Genomic DNA, 24388 nt, shown 5'->3' on the forward strand with positions numbered 1-24388 from the left:
GCATCCCACTGTATATGTGTGTGTTGTGGGAGAAACTGAGTTCCTTTCGAAAAAAAAATTTGAAATTCAATTCTTTAAGCTAATTAAAATTAACTTGCTTATTATTATAACAAAAGGAGTGCCCCAGCGTTCTGTTCTTGGGACACTGTTGTTTATTTTTTATATAAACAATCTAAGCAATAATATCACCACAGTAAGCTTTTATTTTTATGTCGATATGTTCATGTACAGACTCTCCGTATAGCTTCAATCAGCTTTCGCTACAGAACAGCATAACCTGTGATTTAAGACTTGTTTTAAATGCTGACAATGCTGCAGTAACACCTCACACTGAGAGGAGTGACAGAAAACAGCGCACGGTCATTAAACGAAACTGAAACTGAACAGCAGCAGAGCTGCAGCTGGAAAAGCTCTCTCACCGTTTAAGGATTTTCGACATAACACGGCGGAGTTCTTCGCTGGTAACTGGTGAGTACAACTAATTCAAACTGTATGAAAAACTAAAGATGGGGTAATGACAGATAGAAAGGTCTGCTTTTTAGGTATTGATATTTTTGCCACATCAAACTGCCATCGTGACATTTTATGAGGCCCTTGAGCACAAATGTGAAACATTCAAACAGATGTGACGCATTTATAAGGTGCAGCAGCTATAAACGACAGCTCCCATGGTGGTTCTTTGTTCTGACTGCACTCTTAGAGTCACTTAAGAATGATAGGGAGAGACTCACAATACAAAAAGAATTTAAAGAAGAAAGGTTGTGGTGAGGGCAGCAGTCGAATATCTGATAATGATATGGTGCTCTGTCACTTGGTGTTGGCTCTCTGCGGTTGAGTATCACTTCCTGTTCATGTAACAACACACAGTGGTGTTTTTGTATAGCTTATCTGAGTAGCCATTTTTAATGAAAACATTATAGATGACTCCTTATTTCATATCTTCACGCTCTTTATCCAAAGCATATTGATTCACCCACTTCACAGAATTCACACTGTCTCCTTAGAGATTTGTAAGCTTAGCCAACTTAGTGTGTGAGCTGTTTAGTTACTATTCGGCCTCCTTTACCAACGATGATATTTGTACTAAATGCAGTGTTGGGGAGTAACGGAATACATGAACCGCCGTTATGTCTTTAAAATACAAAATATGAATAAATGTATTCTGTTACAGTTACCGTTTAAAAAGGTGGCAGGCCTATTCAGAATACAGTTATTTGCTAGGCTGCCCTCTCTTTTTTGTTGGTAATTCCATGCCGGTGGAAACCCGAACAAACACGCATTAAGAGGCTCTATTGCCTGTGTCTCAATCTCGCGGCTCATGTCACCTCTACTTGCGGCCCGCATAATGACGTGAAGAAATATTTTTAAAAATTATTATTCAAAAAATTATTTAATATGAAGGCAATAGGCAGGCTGTTACAGACATAGCCGTAAAGAATGTAGCCTCGTGGGCAGCGTAGTCCAGTTGTAAGTAAGCTATTAAGACTCGACTGTACACCGTGTTCCTGTTTGTCTCCGAAACAATAAGTTCCGTTGGAGCAGCCTTTCAACGCCTCTCTCTGTCTGTCGCTAGCAAATAGTTTTCTAGACAAGATCGCTGCAAAAAGTGCAGCCACCTAATGTCCACCCTACTGTTACTCATTTTATATTAAGATTTAAACATCTAGTTGGTGTTGGTATGGCGAGTAGCCTTCAGCAATAGTAATAAATCACACAACAATAGTGCATTCATGTAGTGGTTAAAAGCATGATAATATATTAAGTAATCCAAAGTATTCAGAATACTCTCATTGAGTAGCATAACGGAATATGTTACAAAATACATTTGGGGCATGTAATCTATAATCTGTATTGGAATACATTTTAAAAGTAACCTTCCCAACACTGACTAAATGTAGCCTATTTGCAACTCTGGAGGCCAGGATCACTGAATTGGAGACTCTGCTTCACACTATCAAAAATCTTAATTCATTTGGAACCCTGATGCTTAGCCTTGCCCACCCTATCTGGAAAACACAAAAAACGGTCATATTTGATATCCTCCATCATCCACCTGGGCTTTTTTCAATTTCTGTCTAAAATTCTCAGACTTTTTATCTGATTTAGTGCTCATCTCAGAATCATTGTGGGTTATTATTTAACATGCATATCGATAATAAAAATGACAGGCTAATATGACAGTAAGTCTGTTATTAAACTCAATTGGCTTCTCTCAAAATGTAAAAGAACCCACCCACCACTTTAATCGCACTCTAGATCTAGAGCAGCTACCTGAATGCTACTACAACAGTGGTCGATTATCTGGTTAATGATTTTACCTCCTCACTGTGTACGACTCTGGATACTGTAGCTCCTGTGAAAAAAGCCTGAAGAAGTACTTGGTTACCTGGTATAACTCTCAAACATGCACCATAAAGCAGATAACTCTTAAGCTCAAGAGGAAATGGTGTATCACAAATTTAGAAGATCATCATTTAGACTGTTCAGAAAAGTCCTACAATGTTTTGATCTTTAATATGATCAAACTATCTAATAAGCAGCTATGTAGCGCAGCCTTTAAAGTGGCAGCAATTAAACCGTTACTTAAAAAGCCATCTCTTGACCCACCTGCTTTAGCTAATTATAGGCCAATCTCCAAACTTTGTTTTATCTAAAAGAAAAAGAAATACGAAGTCAACGTAAACTTTATTGTCATCTCTGCTGTATACAGTACAGTATATATAGAGAGACGAGACAACAGACAAGGCTCCAGTTCCATTCGGTGCAAAAAGAACAACAATAAATATAGGAAGAGTAAGAATATACATTTTCAGACTGAGGTAAGGGGGGTAAATATACACTTTGAGGTAAAAAGGGTTAATAACAGTCTAACATTTACAATTTATAATTTACTACTGAGATATAATTCTCGAAATTCTTGAAAGAGTAGTTGTCAAAGAGCTAACTGATCATCTGCAGAGGAATATTTGAAGACTGTCAGTCAGGTTTCAGAACCCATCACAGCACAGAAGCAGCTTTAGTAAAGGTTACAAATGATCTTCTTATGGCCTCTGACAGTGACAGGTTGTTCTTTTTTTGTTTTTTTTTTATGTATGTGTTGCTTGATGTGTGGACATACTGCAAATCCATTTCCCATTGGAGACAATGAAGTTACCATTAACTCAGTTACCGTTGTTTATATTGTTGTATTGTATATTGTATTATCTTATTTATTTTGTATTTCTTGACTTTATATTTTTGGTATACTCTTTGTATTCTTCTGCTATCTGTATCTGAGCTGTGGTAATGCACTAATTTCCCCACGGTGGGAACAATAAAGTTTTATCTTATCTTATCTCTTATCTTAACTAATCTCTGTGCTTGTCCTGCTAGACCTCAGTGCAGCGTTCGTTACTATCGACAATAATATTTTTTTTACATCAATTAGAACGTGCTGTTGGTATTAGAGGGACTGCGATGCAGTGGTTTGTATCATATCTATCTAATGGACTGCAATTTGTACATGTAAATGGAGAGTCCTCTTCACACACTAAGGCTAATTATGGAGTTCCACAGGGTTCAGTGCTAGGACCAATTCTGTTTACATTATACATGCTTCCCTAATGCTGGGCAGACACTGTGCGATTTTTTCAGTCGCGCGATTCAGCTCCTGCTCATACTGCACGATTGACTCGCAGGGGTTAGAAGTTCATAGGTCACGATGCAGGGTCTCACACTATACGGCCCGATGCTCTGATGCGACCTGAGTGCTCACACTGTGCGTACATAAAAATGAAGGTTATAACAGAAATTCTGTCGCTCGCTCTCTCTCTCTGTCTCTCACTCACACAGACACGCACACCACCACCATCAACTTTGCTAAATTTCTAATGAAAAACATTGATCAGGCAGCTGTGATTGAGCACCGATGTAGATCCAACTATTTTCACGGTTGTTGTGGTCGTGATAATTTTGTGAGGCCACATCGAAAAGGCTCGGATGAGCTTTCCAAAGTTCTACAAGTTGTACCTCCATCGCTTGTGTCCAGATCACACGCTACACTGCCGTGCTGCGCCGTCTTTTTCGCTGACATTTGTGTTTGCGCGTGCGCAGTGTGACAAACTGCGGTGACACCCTCACGACGGTCGCGAGGAGTTTGAAATCCTCGCGACCAAGCGATTGATGATCGGGAGCTGGTCGTGAGGTGTTAATCGCGTCTCGTTACCCCACGTATACTACACGATGCACGACGCACGATGAAGGCCAAACTCGGGCCGATCGCCAAAACGGTCGCACGACTCAAAAATCGGCTCAAAATGGGTCAAAAATCGCACAGTGTAAGCCCAGCATTAGGCAGCATCATCAGAAGGCATAGTATACATTTTTACTGCTATGCAAATGACACCCACTCTATATACACTCTATATAGAGCTGGGTGTCATTTGCATGTCATTTGCATTTGCATAGCAGTGAAAATTTCATCTTAATTCATGTTTATACTTACACATGACTAATAATTATACTTAACTAAGATCGTTAAACTCAGTTGCCTGTTCATGCAACTTCCCATATGTTACCCATATGGTGCCCATAGAACATAGCCCATCTGGGCTGGCTCAGGTGGGTCCTACTTGGCTAACCCAGGTGGGTCCCAGACTGGATGCCCATTGTAAGCCCATCCCCACTTGGAACCCCCATAGCCCATGTGGGGCCCACATACTGGTGTTTACTGGGATCTATCTATGAAGCCACTGGCTTCAAGCCAGATAACACACACCAATTAGTTAAACTGCAGGAATGTCTTAAAGAAATAAACACCTGGATGTAAGGCTGGGCCATATTATACCGTTCACGGTAATACCGGTACAATGTTAGGCAACAAAGAGAAAATGAAATCTCGCCATAGAATATGCATAAAACGCGCATGTGCACATGGCCAAAAAAGCATGGAGGTAACGGAGAATGAGAATGGAGAAGGCGGATCGTTCAGTGAAACGGATGAACCAGAATTGGTTTGTAAAAATGGTGCCACTTCAGTGATGTGGAACTGGTTTGGTTTTTGTCCATCAGATACCAACAAAGCACTTTTTTTTTTGTAGAATATGCAAGCAGGCCATCATTATTGCCGTATTTGTCAGACTAAGGTGCTCGTAAATCTGAGAGTAATCTGGGTCCTAAACTCCATCTCTTCAGGTCCCAAAGTCAAACGAACACTGCGGCATCACTGAGAGTTAAAAACTGTCTAAATTCTTTCATCTTTAATAAAATGATCAGCATTGCTGCTTTACCAGGTGTAACAATTAAGTTTAACTTCCAGGCATCCATGAAAACAAAATTTATTACATTTAACGGAGTTAGAAGTTAGCGGAAGTTAGCTCGCTAGTTTCGCTAGTTACCATAATCATGATGTAGCATGTTCTGACTGAGAGATTTCTGAAAAAATTCAAATGTACAGCTCTGCTATCACTTCCAACATAAATGAAGACAGGAAACTAAACAGCAGTGACGTTTATAAGGTTACTGAAGTTGGGCTAGCTGGTATATAATGATGTGCTACGTGATCGCTAGCGACACAGCTGTGTCAGCATAACATAAACAGTGAAGCTGGAGGATGAACTCTAACACTTTTCCACTTATAAAAGTTTACGTGAAGGTTCCTGATGGTTAGAGACAAATGCAATCGCATGGCAGGATGCTGTAAACGGACCAAACTTCAGTCAGGAGAACAACTGAGATAATCCATCCACAATACGAGGTTAGTCATTAATATACTGCAACAACATGGGAACAGCTGTGATACAATACAGCATTAATGAGGTACAGAAGTGGAGGAAGCAAGAAGAATGAGTTGAATAGTTTGATTTATCTGACTGCTTTGTTTCGCTTAATGTGTCTTATAATCCCGTGCACGTTATGGTCTGAAAAATACGTATTTCACTTTTTTATTTGCCACACTACAGTTTAATGTTGCAAAGCACGTCTTTTTAACTTCAGTGGATATTATACATGGTTATGTTCAGGGTATGTCAGCCCATTTCTATTGGAAATGCCTTTTGATTAAACTTTCAGCAAGGAATTTGCATTTGCACTGTTAAATTTTTATATAGCTTTAATGCACATAAAAGAACAGCTGCTTGTTTAAGTGAAAATAAATGGATGAGGCTTTTTTGCGCTAGTAAAGTTGTGGAGTTGAATTTTGTCTCGCAATCAGTTATATTGTCAGTTATATCGTTATTGCAAATTTTCTAATATTTTCACAGGGAGCCAGTGAAGTTCCTGATGGATAAGGGTGATGTGCTGGTAGGAGGGGGTTCTGTGAGTAATGCGGGCAGCAGAGTTTTGAACCAGTTGAAGCTTATGGAGGGATTTTTGTGGGATACCTTGCAAGAGAGAATTACAGTAGTCAAATGGGAGGTAATGAGACTGTGGACAAGAATCAACGCAGACTGGGTGGAAAGAGGACTTAATCTGTTAATGTTGCGTAGATGTAAATAGACAGAACAGGTGAGCTCTGATCAGATGAGATTATAGGATAGTGAACTGTCTAGGATGACACTAAGGCTCTTAACCTGAGGTTAGGAAGACTGTGGAGTTATCAGTAGTGAAAGTGAAATGATTTGCCTTCAATAGGTTGGATTTAGTACCGATAAGGAGCATTCGGATAAGCATTCTGTAAGAGAAGAAGGTGGGAGGGACGAATCGGGCCTACAGGAGAGATATAACTGGGTGTTATCAGCAAAACAGTGAAAGTGGTGTCAAATTTGCGGAAAATGGGACCAAGCGGGAGGATGTAAATTATGAAGAGAATAGTGCCTAACACTGAACCTTGGAGTACACCAGAAGTGACCTGGAATAGATGAGAGCAAAATGATTTAAGCTGAATAACCTGGGAGTAGAGCAGGGCGATATGGCCAAAAATATTTATCACGATATATATTTGAAAATTTGCGATAACGATAACTTTACTAGCGCAAAAAGACAACCTTCCATTTATTTTCACTTAAACAAGAAGCTGGTTTTTATGTACATTAAAGCTTTATAAAAATGTAACAGTGCAAATGCAAATTCCTTGCTGAAAGTTTAACCAAAAGGCATTTCCAGTAGAAATGGGCTGACATATTGTAACAGCCTTGGATCTTGGGATCCAAGATGGCGGCGCGTGAACAACGCGAGGCTCAGTGTCTCTCCAGAATCTGCTATTTAGCGGTTTTTTATCTACTTTTAACCGGATTATTCGTCCAGAATTGCTGTGCGTTGCTGACCTACAGCAGACAAGAGCTTCTGGACATCTGGACTCACAACTCCAACAGTTTTATCGCCGATCTCCGACTCATCCCAGAGATCTCCAGAACACCGGAGGCTGCCCACTCTCCCCGGCTGGGCGGAAGTGCACGCAGACGGCGCCGAGATCGTAAACAAAGGCGAGGTAGGCGCGGAGGGCTACGGGCTAAGCTAAAGCTAACACCACACCGGCTGCCTTTACCCAGTATTTTTCTCGCCAATGTCCGTTCTCTGGCAAACAAAATGGATGAGATACGGCTCTCCATCACTAACAACAGACGGATTATGGACTCAAATGTCATGTTTTTCACCGAAACATGGCTGAACAACAGCTGCCCGGACAATGCTATCGAGTTAGCAGGACGCCACACACACCGAGCCGACAGGCTAGCAGATGACTCCGGCAAGACCAGAGGTGGAGGTTTGTGCATTTATATTAACAATGCTTGGTGCATGAACTTCACTACTACTGAGAGTCACTGCTCACCTAATGCGGAGTTTTTAATGGTCGAATGCAGACCTTATTATCTCCCCAGAGAATTCACTTCGATCATACTCACTGCCGTGTATATACCCCCCGACGCTAATGCTAGGTTGGCCATGAAAGAACTTTCTGCAGCCATTAACAAACACCAGAATAAACACCCCGAGGCTGCTTTTATTGTTGCTGGCGACTTCAACCACACCAACTTAAAGACAGTCCTCCCCAGATTCCACCAACATGTCTCCTGCCACACCAGAGGAGACAAGACTTTAGACCATGTGTATTCCAACCTGGCTGGAGCCTACAAAGCCACACCCCTCCCCCACATTGGACAATCGGACCATCTCTCCCTGTTCCTCACACCTCGGTATTCACCACTCATCCAACGTGTGAAACCTGCTGTGAGGACAATTAAAGTGTGGCCAGAGGGGACAGACGCAGTGCTCCAGGACAGATTTAAAAACACAGACTGGAATATGTTCACCCACACAGACCTGGACCAGTACGCCTCATCTGTACTGGATTACATCTCCAAAACCACAGACAGTGTCACCACCCAGAAACGGATCACCATGTACCCCAACCAGAAGCCTTGGATGAACCGGGATGTTCGTCTCCTCCTGAAGGCCCGCAACACTGCCTTTAGGTCAGGAGATGCACACGCCTACAGTACAGCCAGGGCTAATCTAAAGAAGGGCATCAAAAAAGCCAAACACCATTACAAAAAGAAGGTAGAAGAACACTTCTCCAACTCCAACCCCCGACGCATGTGGCAAGGACTCCAGACCATCACAGACTACAGGACCACCAAACCCTCCCCCGCATCCTCTGATGTCTCCTTCCTCAACGAGCTCAACAACTTTTATGCTCGTTTTGAGCGAGGGAACCCCACAACCACAACCAAAGCAGACATGACGCCAGACCACCAACCTATGACTCTCTCCCCCACCGATGTAAGAGCGGTGCTGAGCAGGATCAATGTCCACAAGGCTGCAGGCCCTGATGGCATCCCCGGGCGTGTTCTCAGAGCGTGTTCTGGGGAGCTTGCAGGAGTGCTCACAGACATATTCAATCTGTCCTTGGCCCACGCTGTGGTACCGGCCTGCTTCAAATCCACCTCCATCGTCCCGATACCCAAAAACTCCAACCCATCTTGCCTCAATGATTACCGCCCAGTAGCACTCACCCCCATCATCACTAAGTGCTTAGAGCGACTGGTCCTAGCACACTTCAAATCCTGTCTCCCCCCCACCCTGGACCCCCACCAATTCGCATACCGCCGGAACAGGAGCACAGAGGATGCAGTCTCCATCGCAATGCACTCTGTCCTCTCACACCTGGACAACAACAACACCTACGCCAGAATGCTGTTTATAGACTTCAGTTCAGCATTCAATACAATCCACCCCTCACAACTCATCAGGAAACTGACAGACCTGGGTATCAGTTCCCTCATCTGCAAATGGTTACTGGACTTCCTGACCAACCGCCCCCAACATGTCCGGCTGGATAACCGCTGCTCATCTACCATCACAATGAACACCGGTGTACCACAAGGCTGTGTGATGAGCCCTTTCCTCTACTCCCTCTTCACCCACGACTGCAGACCTGCTGATGGTTCCAACACCATCATTAAGTTTGCAGATGACACCACGGTGATTGGCCTCATCAGTGACAACGATGAGGCCGCCTACAGGGAGGAGGTGGATCGTCTGGCTGAGTGGTGCGACAGAAACAACCTGCTGCTTAACACCGAGAAGACCAAGGAGCTCATCGTGGACTACAGGAGGAATGCTGACCCACATCCACCCATCCACATTAAGGGGACGGCTGTGGAGCGTGTGAGCAGCTTCAAGTTCCTGGGAGTCCACATCTCCGAGGATCTCACCTGGACGACCAACTGCTCCAAGCTGGTCAAGAAGGCTCACCAGCGCCTCTTCTTCTTGAGGACTCTGAGGAAGAACCACCTGTCCTCAGACATCCTGGTGAACTTCTATCGCTGCACCATCGAGAGCATCCTGACCAACTGTATAACAGTCTGGTACGGGAACTGCTCTGCCTCGGACCGGAAGGCGTTGCAGAGGGTCGTGAAAACTGCCCAGCGCATCGCCAGAGCACCACTTCCTGCCATAAAAGACATCTACAGGAAGCGGTGTCTGAAAAGGGCTGGGAAAATCATCAAAGACCCCAGTCACCCATCACATGGACTCTTCACCCTCCTGCCCTCTGGGAGGCGCCACAGGAGCCTCCGGACTAAGACCACCAGGTACCGGAACAGCTTCTTCCCCACAGCTGTCAGACTCCTGAACTCTGCCTCCTGACATCTGACCCACGTTAAACTCATGGACTGAACATACACACACCCACAATGGACAACTGTACCCTCAAACACAATAATAACATGGACTGAACCACCACTCACAACCACTAGCACTTTATATAGCCTCTGTAGAAACTATCTACACCCTCACTTATCTTAACTGCACTACTGTATAGCTCTGTGTAAATAATCATTCTGTACATTCGATAATCTTTAATCCTACAACTGTTTACAACTTGCATAGTTCCCATTTCTGTATAGCTGTATATCCCAGATTCTGTAAAGTTATTTATTTCATATTCTGTATAGTTTTTCATATTTATATCCTGTTCATAGCCTGTACATAGCTTGTACTCACTACAGCCTGTACATACTTATAGTTATAGAATATTCACAACATACTTCATACCGTGTACATTATAACATACCATAATAGACCCATTTCTGTAATATACTCACATATCTATATTATTGCTAATATATATTGTAATATATCTATATCACTAAAGCACTTCTGGATGGATGCAAACTGCATTTCGTTGCCCTGTACCTGTGCATGTGCAATGACAATAAAGTTGAATTCTAATTCTAATTCTAATTCTATGGTGTGGTGTCCCTTTAAGACACCCAAGTCGAGGGTTGATGGTGTCATCAGTGTGTGCCACTGCTCTCTCTCTCGCTCTGGGATTATGAGGACACGTGCCTTCACGCTCGTGCTTAACGAGGGACGGACTTATGTTTTCTTTTCCAGACCCTTTTTTTGTTTTGTTTGCAACGGTTGGGTTGTATGAACGCTGGGCATTTTGTTGTTGAGCCGCAGCCGTTCAGCCGGGCTTTTATACGGTTGCTGAAGAATGCGTATTAAAGAACCACCGTGGATTACTGATACCAGCGTGGGTGTGTATCCTTCCGCCTAGCCTGCTAGGTGTTTTGCCGCCTCTTCTCAACCACACAACACAACCCAACGTTACAATATCCTGAGCATAACCATGTATAATATCCACTGAAGTTAAAAAGAGGTGCATTGCAACATTAAACTGCAGTGTGCAGTACGTATTTTTCGGACCATAAGGTGCACAGGATTATAAGACACATTAAGCAAAACAAAGCAGTCAGATAAATCAAACTTTATTAAACTCATTCTTCTTGCTTCCTCCACTTCTGTACCATTGATTCATTAATCTTGAATTCTCTGGCAGCTGCTCTATTCCCATGTTGTTGCAGTATATTAATGACTAACCTTGTATTGTGGATGGATTATCTCAGTTGTTCTCCTGACTGAAGTTTGGTCCGTTTACAGCAACCTGCCATGCGAATGCATTTGTCTCTAACTATCAGGAACCTTAACGTTAACTTTTATAAGTGGAAAAGTGTTAGTGTTCGTCCTCCAGCTTCACTGTTTATGTTATGCTAACATAGCTGTGTCGCTAGCGATCACGTAGCACATCATTATATACCAGCTAGCCCAACTTCAGTAACCTTACAAACGTCACTGCTGTTTAGTTTCCTGTCTTCATTTATGTTGGAAGTGATAGCAGAGCTGTACATTTGAATTTTTTCAGAAATCTCTCAGTCAGAACATGCAATATCATGCTTAGGTAACTAGCGAAACTAGCGAGATAACTTCCGCTAGCTTCCTGCTAACTTCTAACTCCGTTAAATGTAATACATTTTGTTTTCATGGATGCCTGGTGAAGGAAACGGTTTCCAGGGCCTAATCCGTGGATCGACTTCCTTCGAGGCGTGGACGTCTATCAGCAGAGAATGTACCTTCACCTATCAGCAGAGAATGTCCCTTAGTCTGTAACACAGTCAAATATATTCTCAAGTAATATTCAAGCATGCCATTCAGCGTGTTAGTACGAGCTCGGGAGCAGCTTGGGAGAACAAGAAAACAGAGACTGCTTCAGGTTGTCTTCCCAAATTGACTCAACTTTATTCACAAGTACAACAGTTTATATAGAGGGTAAAATTCATGAGACAGCAGATTATCAGTTTAAACCAGTACAGACCAAGATAAGGGAGCGTCTTCCTGCCCTTGGGTGAAGAAGCATCCTTTGTGTAGTTTATCAGTTCAGCTACAATTGTGATTATCTCAGCGACATATTTTCAAGGCACAAAATAAAGAGTTCTTTCATTAGTGAATTCTGAAACAAACCATCTGGCCTTCAACAGGCGTCTCCTAAAAGATTAAGAAACTAATGTAGCTGAGGGAGTGATCTCTGTGGTATTTCAACCTTGTACCAGCCTGTGATTCTCACACATCAATTCTTGGGTCAAAGAGAAAAATAACTAAAACAAAGGGGCCTTATTGAATGACAGAGTTTTCCTGTATAATGTCACTATAAAACAATATCCAGTAAATGCTCCCATGGTACTAAAATACCTAACACCTGGAAGTTAAACTTCATAGTTACACCTGGTAAAGCAGCAATGCTGATCGTTTTATTAAAGATGAAAGAATTTAGACAGTTTTTAACTCTCAGTGATGCTGCAGTGTTCGTTTGACCTGAGTTTTGGACCCAGATTACTCCCAGATTTAAGAGCATCTTAGTCCGACAAATACGACAATAACGACGGCCGCTTGCATGTTCTGCAAAAAAATGTGCTTTGTCGTGTATCTGACGGACAAACACCAAACCAGTTCCACATCACTGAAGTTGCACCATTTTTACAAACCAATTCTGGTTCATCTGTTTCACTCAACAATCGGCCATGTGCGTATGAAAACAAAGGCACTGCGCATGCGCGTTTTACTCATATTCTATTGCGATATTTCATTTTCCTATCGTTGCCTAACATTATACCGGTATTACCGTGAACGGTATAATATGGCCCAGCCCTACCTGGGAGTGGTCAAGGAGATATAATTGGAACCAAGCTAGGGATGTGTCGGAGATACCAAGAGAAGAAAGTCTGTTTAGAAGGATGGAGTGAAAGATGGTGTTAAACGCAAGCTCAGATCCAAAAAGGACGAGAATGTTGAGAAGACCAGAGTCAGCGCCGATTAACAGATCATTAGTAACTTTAAGTAAAGTGGTTTCTATACCGTGACATGAGTGAAAGCCAGATTGAAATCTCTCGTAGATATTATTATTGACCAAGTGTAAATGAAGTTGAGCTGAAACTATTTTTTCAAATATTTTAGAAATGAAGGGTAGAAATGAAATCGGACAAAGGTTGTTAAAGTTGTGTTGCGAAATCAGTTTTACCCCGGTTCTTTTATTAGTCGAGGCATCCAGAGACGGCACCGGAACTCAGTAGTTATTTCACAAAACCTTTATTCATCTTTATTTAAGCATGCACTTCTAGAATGGAAGACGAGGCCGGTGTCCCTCTGCAAAATCGTCACTCCTTTGTTAGTTACTGCCAGCTTTATAGAAGTGACCCCATCATAAAACCCCCATGGTGTGCTGCAAACTCTGTGTGTCTGTGTGTATGCACGAGCACGTGAGTGCCTGTGTGTGCACGTACCCGTATGCCTATGTGAGTGCACGTGAGTGAGTGTGTGTGTGGATGTGTGAGTGTAACAGTTTAAGCACTGTGTGTGTGTGTCTCTGCGTACGTGACTTCCTGGGGGGTCATAAAAGTAACTTCACCCAAGCTACACCAAATTCCTTTAGACCACATACAAAACAGAGTTAACATATTACAAATATTGAGACCACCACTCTGCATCCAATGGGTCATTGGCCTCTTGTTGTCTTACATTTACAGATCAGGTGGAGAGTCTCCTGCAAACCTACTTCCAAGTTATAACAATTAGGAGTTTTTATTAAAGGTACAAGCATCAGCATCAGCAACCCCCAACTGTAGCTTCCTGACTCCTTTTATTTATGACACCAGACCCCCAGTGTCCATAAATTCCTTTCTCTCTAAACAATTACACACACTCTCAGGCCACAGCTAAACCAAACTGAAACACAGACCAATCCTTCCTTATTACTGTGATCTAAACAAATTTAATACATTACATTCTAATAATTATTTTCTTGTACTCACAGTTGTTAGGTTCCAAGGAAGGTTTTTCCTGAAGCAATCTTGAATAAGGAGGGAACAATACCGGTAGTGAGTGAAAAGTGAATGATAGTAGAGATGAGTGGGAGTAAGGAAGAGGGGCAAGATTTCACAAGCTCTGTAGGCATAGGATCAAGATGACATTAGAGCACTTTGCTCTCGCTCTCCGACTGCAGGCTTACTTGTGGTTAAAAGTAGAATGGGAGGCGGAGCCTTCAGTTTTCAAGCGTTTTCTGTGGAACCAGCTTTGGAGTTTGGGAGACAGACACTATCTCTACTTTTAAGATTACCAAAAAGGAAAGTTTTAAGACTAAAGCATATATAGTTAGGGCTGGATCAGGGGACCCCAAATCCTCCATTAGTTATGCTGTGAGAAGTGTAGGCTGCAGGGGATTCCCATAATGCATTGCATATTGTGTTTATAGGCCTCTGTATTGAATCATATATGTTATTAATCTGTGACTGTCTTCCACAGCATGTCTTTTATCCGGTTTTCCTTCTCTCATTCCAACTGGTCCCACCCTCCCTCTAGGTGTCATTTTCTGTAATTTGATCTCTACTTTCACTGTTTTGCTGATGACACCCAGTTATATCTCTCCTCCAGGCTTGATTCCGCCCTCCCACCTTCTGCCCTTACAGAATGCTTATCCAAATTAAAATCCTGGTTCAGTTCTAATTTTCTGAACCAACTGGTCGTGGCAGATGGCCCCGCCCCTCCCTGAGCCTGGTTCTGCTGGAGGTTTCTTCCTGTTAAAAGGGAGTTTTTCCTTCCCACTGTTGCCAAAGTGCTTGAACACAGGGGGTCACATGATTGTTGGGATTTTGCATTATTGTAGGGTCTACCTTACAATATAAAGAACCTGGAGGTGACTGTTGTTGTGATTTGGCAGTGTATCAATAAAATAAAATTGAATAAAATTTAGTAACAAAAATCTACTCCTTTCCTTGATATTTAAGGACTGATTGCACTGCATTCCTTAGTTTGGTGGATGGATTAACAGAGGAAACAGCATTAGTGTATTTTTCTTTATTTTATATATTTTATGAGATTGTTTGTCTCATGTTATACATGCTGAACTTTATTTTGTTAATATGTTATGCTATTGTAGGGCTGCTACTGTAACACCTAAGGCTGGTAGATCTAAATCTCCCACCTGAAAGTTATTTCAAATACAAGGGGGAGGGGAGCAAGTAAATCAGCACTCATGGCACAGAGACTGAGAAAGTCTTAAACACACTATTTATTCCAGAGAAGGAAAAAACAGAATTAACCAACACAATTTTAAAAGACACTCTTGCAATAAAAAAACATTTTCTGTATGCTAAAATCCCTGCCAAAAGGAATAAATATATGCTATTCAAGAAATAATACAATACAAAGTTTCTCATACAATAAATTCCCCCCACAGTCTGGGCATGCTCAGGCAAATGTTCCTTATATTTAAAACCAGGAGAGGAATTTCTCTTCCAATATAGAGACCAGGCCAGGCTGAAAGCCAAGGAGGAACCTCCTATCTCGGCCCTGTCTCTCCCTGACGGGCGCGTCGCCTCACACCCCAGCCGCACTCCACACTTGGGGCTCTTGATTACTGCAAACGCAGTCTCCCTCAATGCCCACACCTCAACAGGTGCCTGCTATTGTTCGCCCAGTCCACAGTGGATTAAAAGAATGTCATGCAACAACACTAAAACATGCAATATAAATATCAGGGTAAAACCATACAAATAGAATCAGTAATATACGCACCAATACACAGTAAGATCAAGACAACTCAAACCATAAAAAAACACAAATTTCCACTGTGTGACAAACTCAGTGTTAAAAAAGTAATGTTATAATAGCAATAAAGGTGTGGCAACAATACAGACTTCAAATGTCCTTGGAAAAGTAAAATACCTACTACTAATAAAAAATAAATTAGCAAATTACTTGAATGGCAAGAGTTTTGTTTTGATGTAAAATCAGTCCTATAGCAGACTCATGCACAAGGACCGCCAGTCTGGTTTTTAAAGGATACGTGGATAGGTGTCACGTTAGAAGGTGAATGAGGATCTCAAATGTAGACTCATAAGCAGCCAGATATCAAATGGGAACAACCTTTTATTGCAGGTAAAGCAGTAGTTCAACAGGAAACAAGAAAAAACACTCAGTTTGGATGCCTTTTCTTAGTAAGATTAACTCATTAGAATTTTGAACATGCAGTTTACTCATTTAACATAAAATTTAATATTTGGCTGAATTGTTTTATTTCCATACAGTTGAATTCTCCACAGAAAACCAAAGTAATTTTTTTAATATAATTTCACCTGAGTAGCTGTGTTGTTTAAAAGATTAGCCACAATTGTTGTCAATTTACAGATTTTTTTATTTTTATTTAGTAACTTGTTTTGCACTGATCAGTTTAATTTAAATAAAATAATTTTTAGACAACTGGTCCAAAATTAGAGGTATATAGAAGGAAGAAAACATAAAGAAATAAAATAAATTCTAGCCTCCACACATTGTCTGACTTTTGTGAGCTGAATTATTGAACGATAATGCAGTTACAGTTTTTCCTTTCTCTCCATTTATCCTCCCAGTGTGGACATGTCTGCTGCCAGCTGTCTGCTGTCTGAAGACCAGTTTCTGTGCTCCATTTGTCTGGAAGTGTTCACAGATCCAGTCAGTACACCATGTGGACACAACTTCTGCAAGAACTGCATCACTCAGCACTGGAACAGCAGTCCTCTGTGTCAGTGTCCAGTTTGTAAAAGGAAGTACTGCATTAGACCTGAGCTCCATGTCAATACTTTCATCTCTGAGATGGCTGCTCAGTTCAAGCTGTCAGCTCAGCAGGAAGCCAGCAGCAGCAGCAGCAGCACGAGGAGATCAGAGCAACAGTCTGCTAAACCAGGAGAAGTTCTCTGTGATGTTTGTACTGGGACCAAACTGAAGGCTCTGAAGTCCTGTCTGGTGTGTCTGACCACCTACTGTGAGACTCACCTGCAGCCTCATCAGACTGTTTCAGGCCTAAAGAGACATCAGCTGATCGACCCTGTTAAGAGCCTGGAATGGATGATATGTTCAAAACATGATAAACCGCTGGAGCTCTATTGTAAGACCGACCAAAGGTGTGTCTGTGCTATCTGCTCTGTTTCGAACCACAAGTGTCATGATGTTGTTCCTCTGACAGAAGAATATGAAGCAAAGAAGGCAGGGTTCAAGAAAACAGAGGCTGAAATTCAGGAGATGATCCAGAAAAGAAAGATTAAGATTGGGGAAATGAAACACTCTGTGCAGCTCAGTAAGGAAGAGGCAGACAGAGTGACAGCAGAAGGTGTTCAGATCTTCACATCTTTAATAGAGTTTGCAAAGAGCAGCATGAAAGCACTGATCAAGACAATTGAAGAGCAGCAGAGAACAGCAGAGAAACAGGCTGAAGGCCGCATTAAGGAGCTAAAGCAGGAGATTTCTGAGCTTATGCAGAGAAGCTCTGAGGTGGAGCAGCTCACACGGCCTGAAGACATCCTTCACCTCATCCAGAGTTTATCTTCAGTGAAAGCTGCTCCCCCCACCAAAGACTGGACAAACATCAGTGTCCATCTACCATCATACACATGGATGGTGGTGAGAATTATAAATCAGGTGGAGAGGAATCTCAGAAGTGAGATAAGGAAAGTGACGAGGGCTGAACTGAAGAGGGTTAGGGATTACAAAGTTAAGGTGACATTTGACGCTGATTCAGTTCAACCCAAAGCCCCCCAGTCTGCGAATGATAATTGTAAATGTGTTTTGTCAAAACAGGGTTTCTCTTTTGGAAGATTTTACTTTGAGCTTAAAGTTAAAACCCATAGTACATGGACAGTAGGAGTGGCCAAATACATGAGCAACCTAAAGAGAGAAAAAACCAAACTGAGCCCTGAAAATGGTTACTGGACTATTTGCTCTGAGCAATGGAAATCGGGCCATCCAGCTCTGAATTCAGAAATTGAGGAGGTGGGAGTGTTTATAGATTATGATGAAGGCCTGGTTTGCTTCTATGAAATCAATGGTGCAGCTCTAATTCATTCATTTATCGGCTGCTCTTTCACTGAGAAACTCTACCCGTTCTTCAGTACCTGCCGAAATGATGGGGTTCAAATCCACACCAGTGCATGTGTAATATCATAGATAAGTGTTTGATCTTAGTTTAAAATGCCATATTATCTTTTCCATTTGTCAAGATTTTAAATTTCACATTTCCATTTAAGAGCTTCATTATTTTTTACTGCTGACCAGTGATTTTTCCCCTAATGAGCCTTTTCAATTATGGCCCCAAAACTTTGGAATACGCTGCCTTTAACTATTAGACAGGCATCTTCGTTTCCTGTTTTTAAAACGCTTTTGAAAACACACCGGATAAATATTTGTTCAGTGTGCTGTCGGTAGCTTCCAAAAAGGCCATAACTCGCCTTTGGCTTAAAGAGGATACTCCTACTATAGATGAATGGATTGATGTGATATATACTATTTTTGTTTTGTTTGTGATGCTATATGATAGCTTATGTTGATACTATGTTGATATTTCTCTGTTGATAGGCAACGTAAAACCAGCGTTGTGATAAAAAAAATATACACTGTGTTTTTTCCTGAATACTATCACTATATTTACTACAGGAAGGAAAGGTAAAAACGATATTTTCTAGGGAAAGTGCTTGAAAGCACTCTCCGCTTGCAAGCAAAAACAAAAAAAGCCACACTTTCCTATTGGTAGGACAGTCTGCCATGTCAACCAAACAAAAAATGATATGGCAACATGGCATTTGGTTATTTAGGAAGAGGGGGAAGTTTTAGGAGTGACCGTGGTGAGAGCGCGAAAGAGAGAGTGCGAGTTTTGAGATGTGAGAGATTTGTGATGTTTAAAGTGTTTGTAGTCTGTAGTTACCAGGTAGTGTAGTGGATAGTTTTGCTTTGTGTGTCACAACAATGAGGCGATTGCTGAATGTTGCAGTTGCTACCAAAAAGCCACCAAAGGCAGACTGCAGTGTAAAAGCTGTAACCAGGTGGAAAACAGGAGTGATACACCTCCTGCTTTCAGGGCTGCAGGTATCAGGTTTGTGATGTTTTCCTTTATATTATAGCGGACAGAAATTATTTTTGGGAGTGGTACAAATAATTTGTGTGGCATCTTATTTGATGCAGAACACCTGAATTTTCTGTAAATAGTTTGAAATGGTTATAAAAAAAAAACCCGCCTTGGCTGCAAGTTTCTTGTTAGCAAAGCTTGTGCATATGTTATTAAAATTAACAATTTATATTTGCATTTCAAGTTTAGAAAATGATTTGGTAATGTTTGTGTTTGATACAGTAAAAAAAATAAAAAAATATAACTTTTTTCATCTCTGATTTTATGTTTTTTGACTGATTTTAGATTTTGTATTAATACAGTATGTCAAAATGAAAAAATAACAGTAAATTCAGACATGTGAGATTGAGTTGAAAAGAATGATACCAAACAAGGCAAGGTAAACAGTTTTTAAAGTTGAAATGTATAGAAAAATAAATAGTAAGCAAGTTATGTTATGTTTGTTGTAACTGTGAGCAGGTGAGAAGCAGCTGCTCAAGACACCCTCTAGTGGAGATGATCCCAAACAGCAGCCTGCAGCCACAGAAGGGCATGATAGAATCTGACAGTGAAGCACAGTTGAACTTGTTTTTAAACCTTAAATATACATCTCAAGTTCTCCAGCATCAGAGTGTGATGTTCACAGATGGCTGTCCTCCATGATGCTCTGCTCCAGTGTAAATGACTGCGGCTCATGTTTTTCCTTTTCATGCATAAATGGAGTACAAAAATGACATGAAACTGGAACGTGTGTTTTTGATTCAAAATGCTTGCTTGGGAAACTTTGAGAAAAACTTTTTGTAGAGTTTTACTCTGTGTTAGAGATGAGTCAATATGATGAATTCATTAGATAACTGAGATTAAGATAGTCAACACCCCTGCTGATGCATTAGATTCTCCACATATAAACTGGACATAGAAACAAATCATAAGGGGTCCCTGGATGATCTAAAAGTAGATGCAGTCATATGTTTTTCTGAAAATGTGTAAAGGTTTTAAAACACAACTCCTGATTTACATGTAAAATACATATTTACTGTTAGTGGTTAATTAAATTTATTAGTTGAAATTTAAAGAAGAAGCTCAGTGACTGTACCACATATCTTCAGCAGTGCCAAGTGAAACAGCTACATGAGTCACATGTCAGGTGTATAACATGATTGGCTGTTCACAAGGCTGCAGGCAGATCTAAAGAGGGTGAGTTAGACCAATTGACAAAGCACCTTTACATGACTGAACAGATGAAGTGCTGATTAATAGAATTTGCCTCTGGTAGGACTTGAACCCACAACCTTTGAATCATTCTGTTCTTTTAGAAGTACAACACGCTCTCCATTGCACCACAGAGCCCTTAGTGAAAGACAAAGGTCAGTTCAAGATTTCTCAGCCAGTGCAGGTGGATTCAGATTGGCAAAAATGGACGCGTGTCAGTCTCTGGCCTTTGGTCTGTAAAGTAACAGGGGCTTTGTCCGCATGTAATTATAAATGCACTAAACATTTATCAACGACTTGTTGATTTAGGGAAGTCATATCTGCTAACAAGTAGTCACCTCTTGTTGGTGTGGACAAACGTGCAGGAGTAGCTCAGAGTGTGAGGTTCAACGGTCCAGCATTGAACCTCCTGAATCCCTCCTCCCAGACCAGGTTATGGACCTTTCCTCAGTGCGCGTGTGAGAGGTGGCCTGGATTGCGTGGTGGCGTGGGAGCAGCGCCCTTTCGCGCATTAGCGAGAGGGTGCTGCTCCCACACGTTTTTCCTGTCCCTGCAGGAGCAACAGAAACTGAAGGAGGAGCAGGAGCGGCTGGAGAAGCGACCGGAGTAGCAGGACCTGCCGGACGAGCATGAGCAGCATTCTTCACCTGATGGAAGAGACAGGAGCAGCAGCCATCATTAATAAATGCAACATCATATCAAAATAATAAAATCAATCAGTGTCATTCATAAAGTTGAAGTTGTGTCACTTCAGTCTTCAGCACGTCCTCAAAACATGAAGAAATCTTTTCTCCTTACAAATATCTCAAGGTTTTATGACAACATGATTCTTTGATGAAAATTCATTGTTTACGTTTATTGGTAAATATTGACCCTTGAACCACATCTTCACACTTCAACAACACTGATACACTCTGGGAATGTGTATGCCAGTGTTGGTGGTCATCTCAAGTTCACTGTACAGATAAATCCTGTGAGTCTTTGGCACACCTTTGCGTTCATTGAACGTCTTCTTCCTTTTGATCAACTGATGGTCAAGTGTGTGGTGTTCCTGTGGATAACCAATCCTCCTGACATCACCACCGCGTTGCTTTTATAGGAAAATATGTGAAAGGAAAAATGACACAACAGCAACAAAGACAAAACAATGTTTACAATTAAATACATGAAATACTTTTAGGTTCATGGTCATTCAGCTGGCCAAAGAACCCATCTACTTATACAAAATGATAAGGCTGTACGGTGAGTGATGGCTCAGATTTTAGTATAAAAATGTGAATTCTGTTTATTTGCCAAACAGTTTTCTTCTTTTAAACAGTTTTTTTTGGCCGATTTAAAAACACTTGGTCTGATAAAGTTCCTCAGCACTGTACATAATCAAAACTAACAGTCAAATAAAACTATCATGACTTTTATAAAATTTTAATTGTACACATTTTCAGAAAAACACAAACTTGTCATAAAAGCCATTTTAAAGCACTAAAATCTTTGGAACAAAGTTTCTGACAGTTTGCTTTTCCTTTAGTGTTTGTAATGTGCCAGTTCAGAGGATGCTGTGGATGCTGGTAAATGTTATTTGTGTTCTGGTTTGTAGCTTAACCATTTTTGTGCTTCCAGTTCCATTTCTCTATCGCCACTGAATTTATTTATCTGTGACAGCTGGAACAGAAGTGCTGCAAACAGACTTCCTTACAACTTCTTCCCTTGCAAAAGGACATTTTATTTGTAGCTATTCAGGTAAAGCTCAGGCTTTACTGGCGGCGTGGTTTGGCTGGTAAGCGACGTCAAGCGTGCGTTGTCTCCTGTGTCCAGAAAAGCTCCATGGAGGGGGACTTGTTTTCCACGGCCTTGTTTGGATACGCTGGGCCCGGCTCTTTGAGACCTTGCCACCTTAGGAGGGTTTATCCAGACTCTTCATTGGCTTCCTGTTAAATCCAGAATTGAATTCAAAATCCTGCTCCTCACATACAAGGTCTTAAATAATCAGGCCCCATCTTATCTTAATGACCTTGTAGTACCATATCACCCTATTAGAGCTCTTCGCTCTCACTCTGCAGGCCTACTTGTTGTTCCTAGAGTATTTAAAAGTAGAATGGGAGGCAGAGCCTTCAGTTTTCAGGCCCCTCTTCTGCGGAACCAGCTTCCAGTTTGGATTCGGGAGACAGACACTATCTCTACTTTCAAGATTAGGCTTAAAACTTTCCTTTTTGCTAAAGCATATAGTTAGGGCTGGACCAGGTGACCCTGAATCCTCCCTTAGTTATGCTGCAATAGACGTAGGCTGCCGGGGGATTCCCATGATGCATTGAGTTTTTCCTTTCCAGTCACCTTTATCACTCACTATGTGTTAACAGACCTCTCTGCATTGAATCATATCTGTTATTAACCTCTGTCTCTCTTCCACAGCATGTCTTTTATCCTGTCTTCCTTCTCTCACCCCACCCGGTCGCAGCAGATGGCCCCGCCCCTCCCTGAGCCTGGTTCTGCCGGAGGTTTCTTCCTGTTAAAAGGGAGTTTTTCCTTCCCACTGTCGCCAAAGTGCTGCTCATGGGGGGTCATATGATTGTTGGGTTTTTCTCTGTATCTATGAAGCGCCTTGAGGCGACTTTTTTTGTGATTTGGCGCTATATAAATAAAACTGAATTGAATTGAATTGAATTCTGCGGGCTGGCTTTTTCTTCCCTCGGTGAGTGGATTCTACGAGCGTGACAGCTCGAACAAATTGTATTTACGTCCCTTAACTCGAACCTCTGCAAATAATTAGGCTTCTAGCTCACTGAATATGGCGCTTTTTAATGCTCGATCTCTGTCTAATAAATCATTCTTGCTGAATGATTTTATATTATCTAAAAAACTGGATTTTTTTTATTCCTGACTGAGACCTGGCAGCGGGATGTAGACTACTCGTCACTTATTGAACTCTGCCCGGATGGCTATACTTTTATTACCCAGCCTTGGTTGTCTGGTCGGGGTGGTGGGCTTGCCGTGGCTTTCCAGGACCATTTCTCCTGCCGCTCCGTGAAAACTGGACATTTTCGTTCGTTTGAGCTGCAGCTGCTTAAAATTGGTAACAAGGATCCTTTCATTCACCTTGAAAAGGTTCTTCCTACTATTATTTCAGATGAACAGAATGGCTTTATTAAAGGCCGCCAGCTGGTCTTTAATCTTCGCACGCTTTTGAATGTCATTCTTTCCCAACACTCGACCACTAATCAAGAAGTAGTTATCTCACTTGACACTGAGAAAGCTTTCGATCGTGTAGAGTGGAGCTTTCTCTTTGCGGTCTTACAAAGATTTGGTTTCAAGGACAGATTCATTTCCTGGATTCGACTGTTGTACAAGGCACCCCAAGCCAGTGTCTATACAAATGGTGTTTCCTCTGGCTACTTCTCATTGTCACGCAGCACGAGACAGGGTTGCCTCCTGCCCCCCCTACTTTTTGCTATTGTAATTGAATCTATCTATAGCTTTGAAGGCCCTTCCTCATTTTCATGGTATTTCCCGGTCAGGCCTTGACTTAAAATTGTCTTTATATGCAGATGACCTGCTTCTATATGTTTCTGATCCCTTATCTAGCATACCATCGATTGTGTCTTTATTAAACAAGTTCGGCTCTCTGTCAGGTTACAAAATAAATCTTCTTAAAAGTGAATGTTTCCCCATAAATTCTTTAAGTCTTACACTTAAACAATCTGACATTCCTTTTAGACTTAGCCCTGCCGGCTTTAAATATTTGGGAGTTAACGTGACTCGTACTTTGTCTTATTTATACTCTTCCAATTTCTCCCCTTTAATCATTCAAATTCAATCAGATTTTCAGAGATGGAATTCACTACCTTTGTCCCTAATTGGTCGGATCAATGCTGTAAAGATGAACATTTTGCCTCGATTGTTATTTCTGTTTCATTCCTATATTTTTACCTAAAGCTTTTTTCAAAAAGTTGGACCAGCTAGTTACATCGTTTTTGTGGGGAGGGAAACATCCCAGGGTGAGGAAATCATTATTACAGA

At 41.5% G+C, this 24388-nt stretch overlaps 1 protein-coding gene across 1 annotated transcript; it reads left to right on the forward strand.

Moving 5' to 3' along the window:
- The first annotated feature begins 391 nt into the window (after positions 1–391).
- Positions 392–19441, forward strand: LOC146706676 (zinc finger protein RFP-like). Its single transcript, XM_085464885.1, has 2 exons — positions 392–468; positions 16662–19441. Exon 2 carries the CDS (start codon positions 16669–16671, stop codon positions 18229–18231), a length of 1563 nt encoding a protein of 520 aa, XP_085321011.1. The 5' UTR covers positions 392–468; positions 16662–16668; the 3' UTR covers positions 18232–19441.
- The last annotated feature ends 4947 nt before the right edge of the window (positions 19442–24388 follow it).

Source organism: Copadichromis virginalis, linkage group LG7, assembly GCF_057382275.1.
Source record: "Copadichromis virginalis isolate Kocher_CV1m ecotype Utaka linkage group LG7, C_Virginalis_male_GT1.1, whole genome shotgun sequence".
NCBI lineage: Eukaryota > Metazoa > Chordata > Actinopteri > Cichliformes > Cichlidae > Copadichromis > Copadichromis virginalis.

Excerpts from the sequence above, each read along its gene's own strand:
- LOC146706676 (XM_085464885.1), top strand. The coding sequence starts at position 16,669 with ATGTCTGCTGCCAGCTGTCTGCTGTCTGAAGACCAGTTTCTGTGCTCC.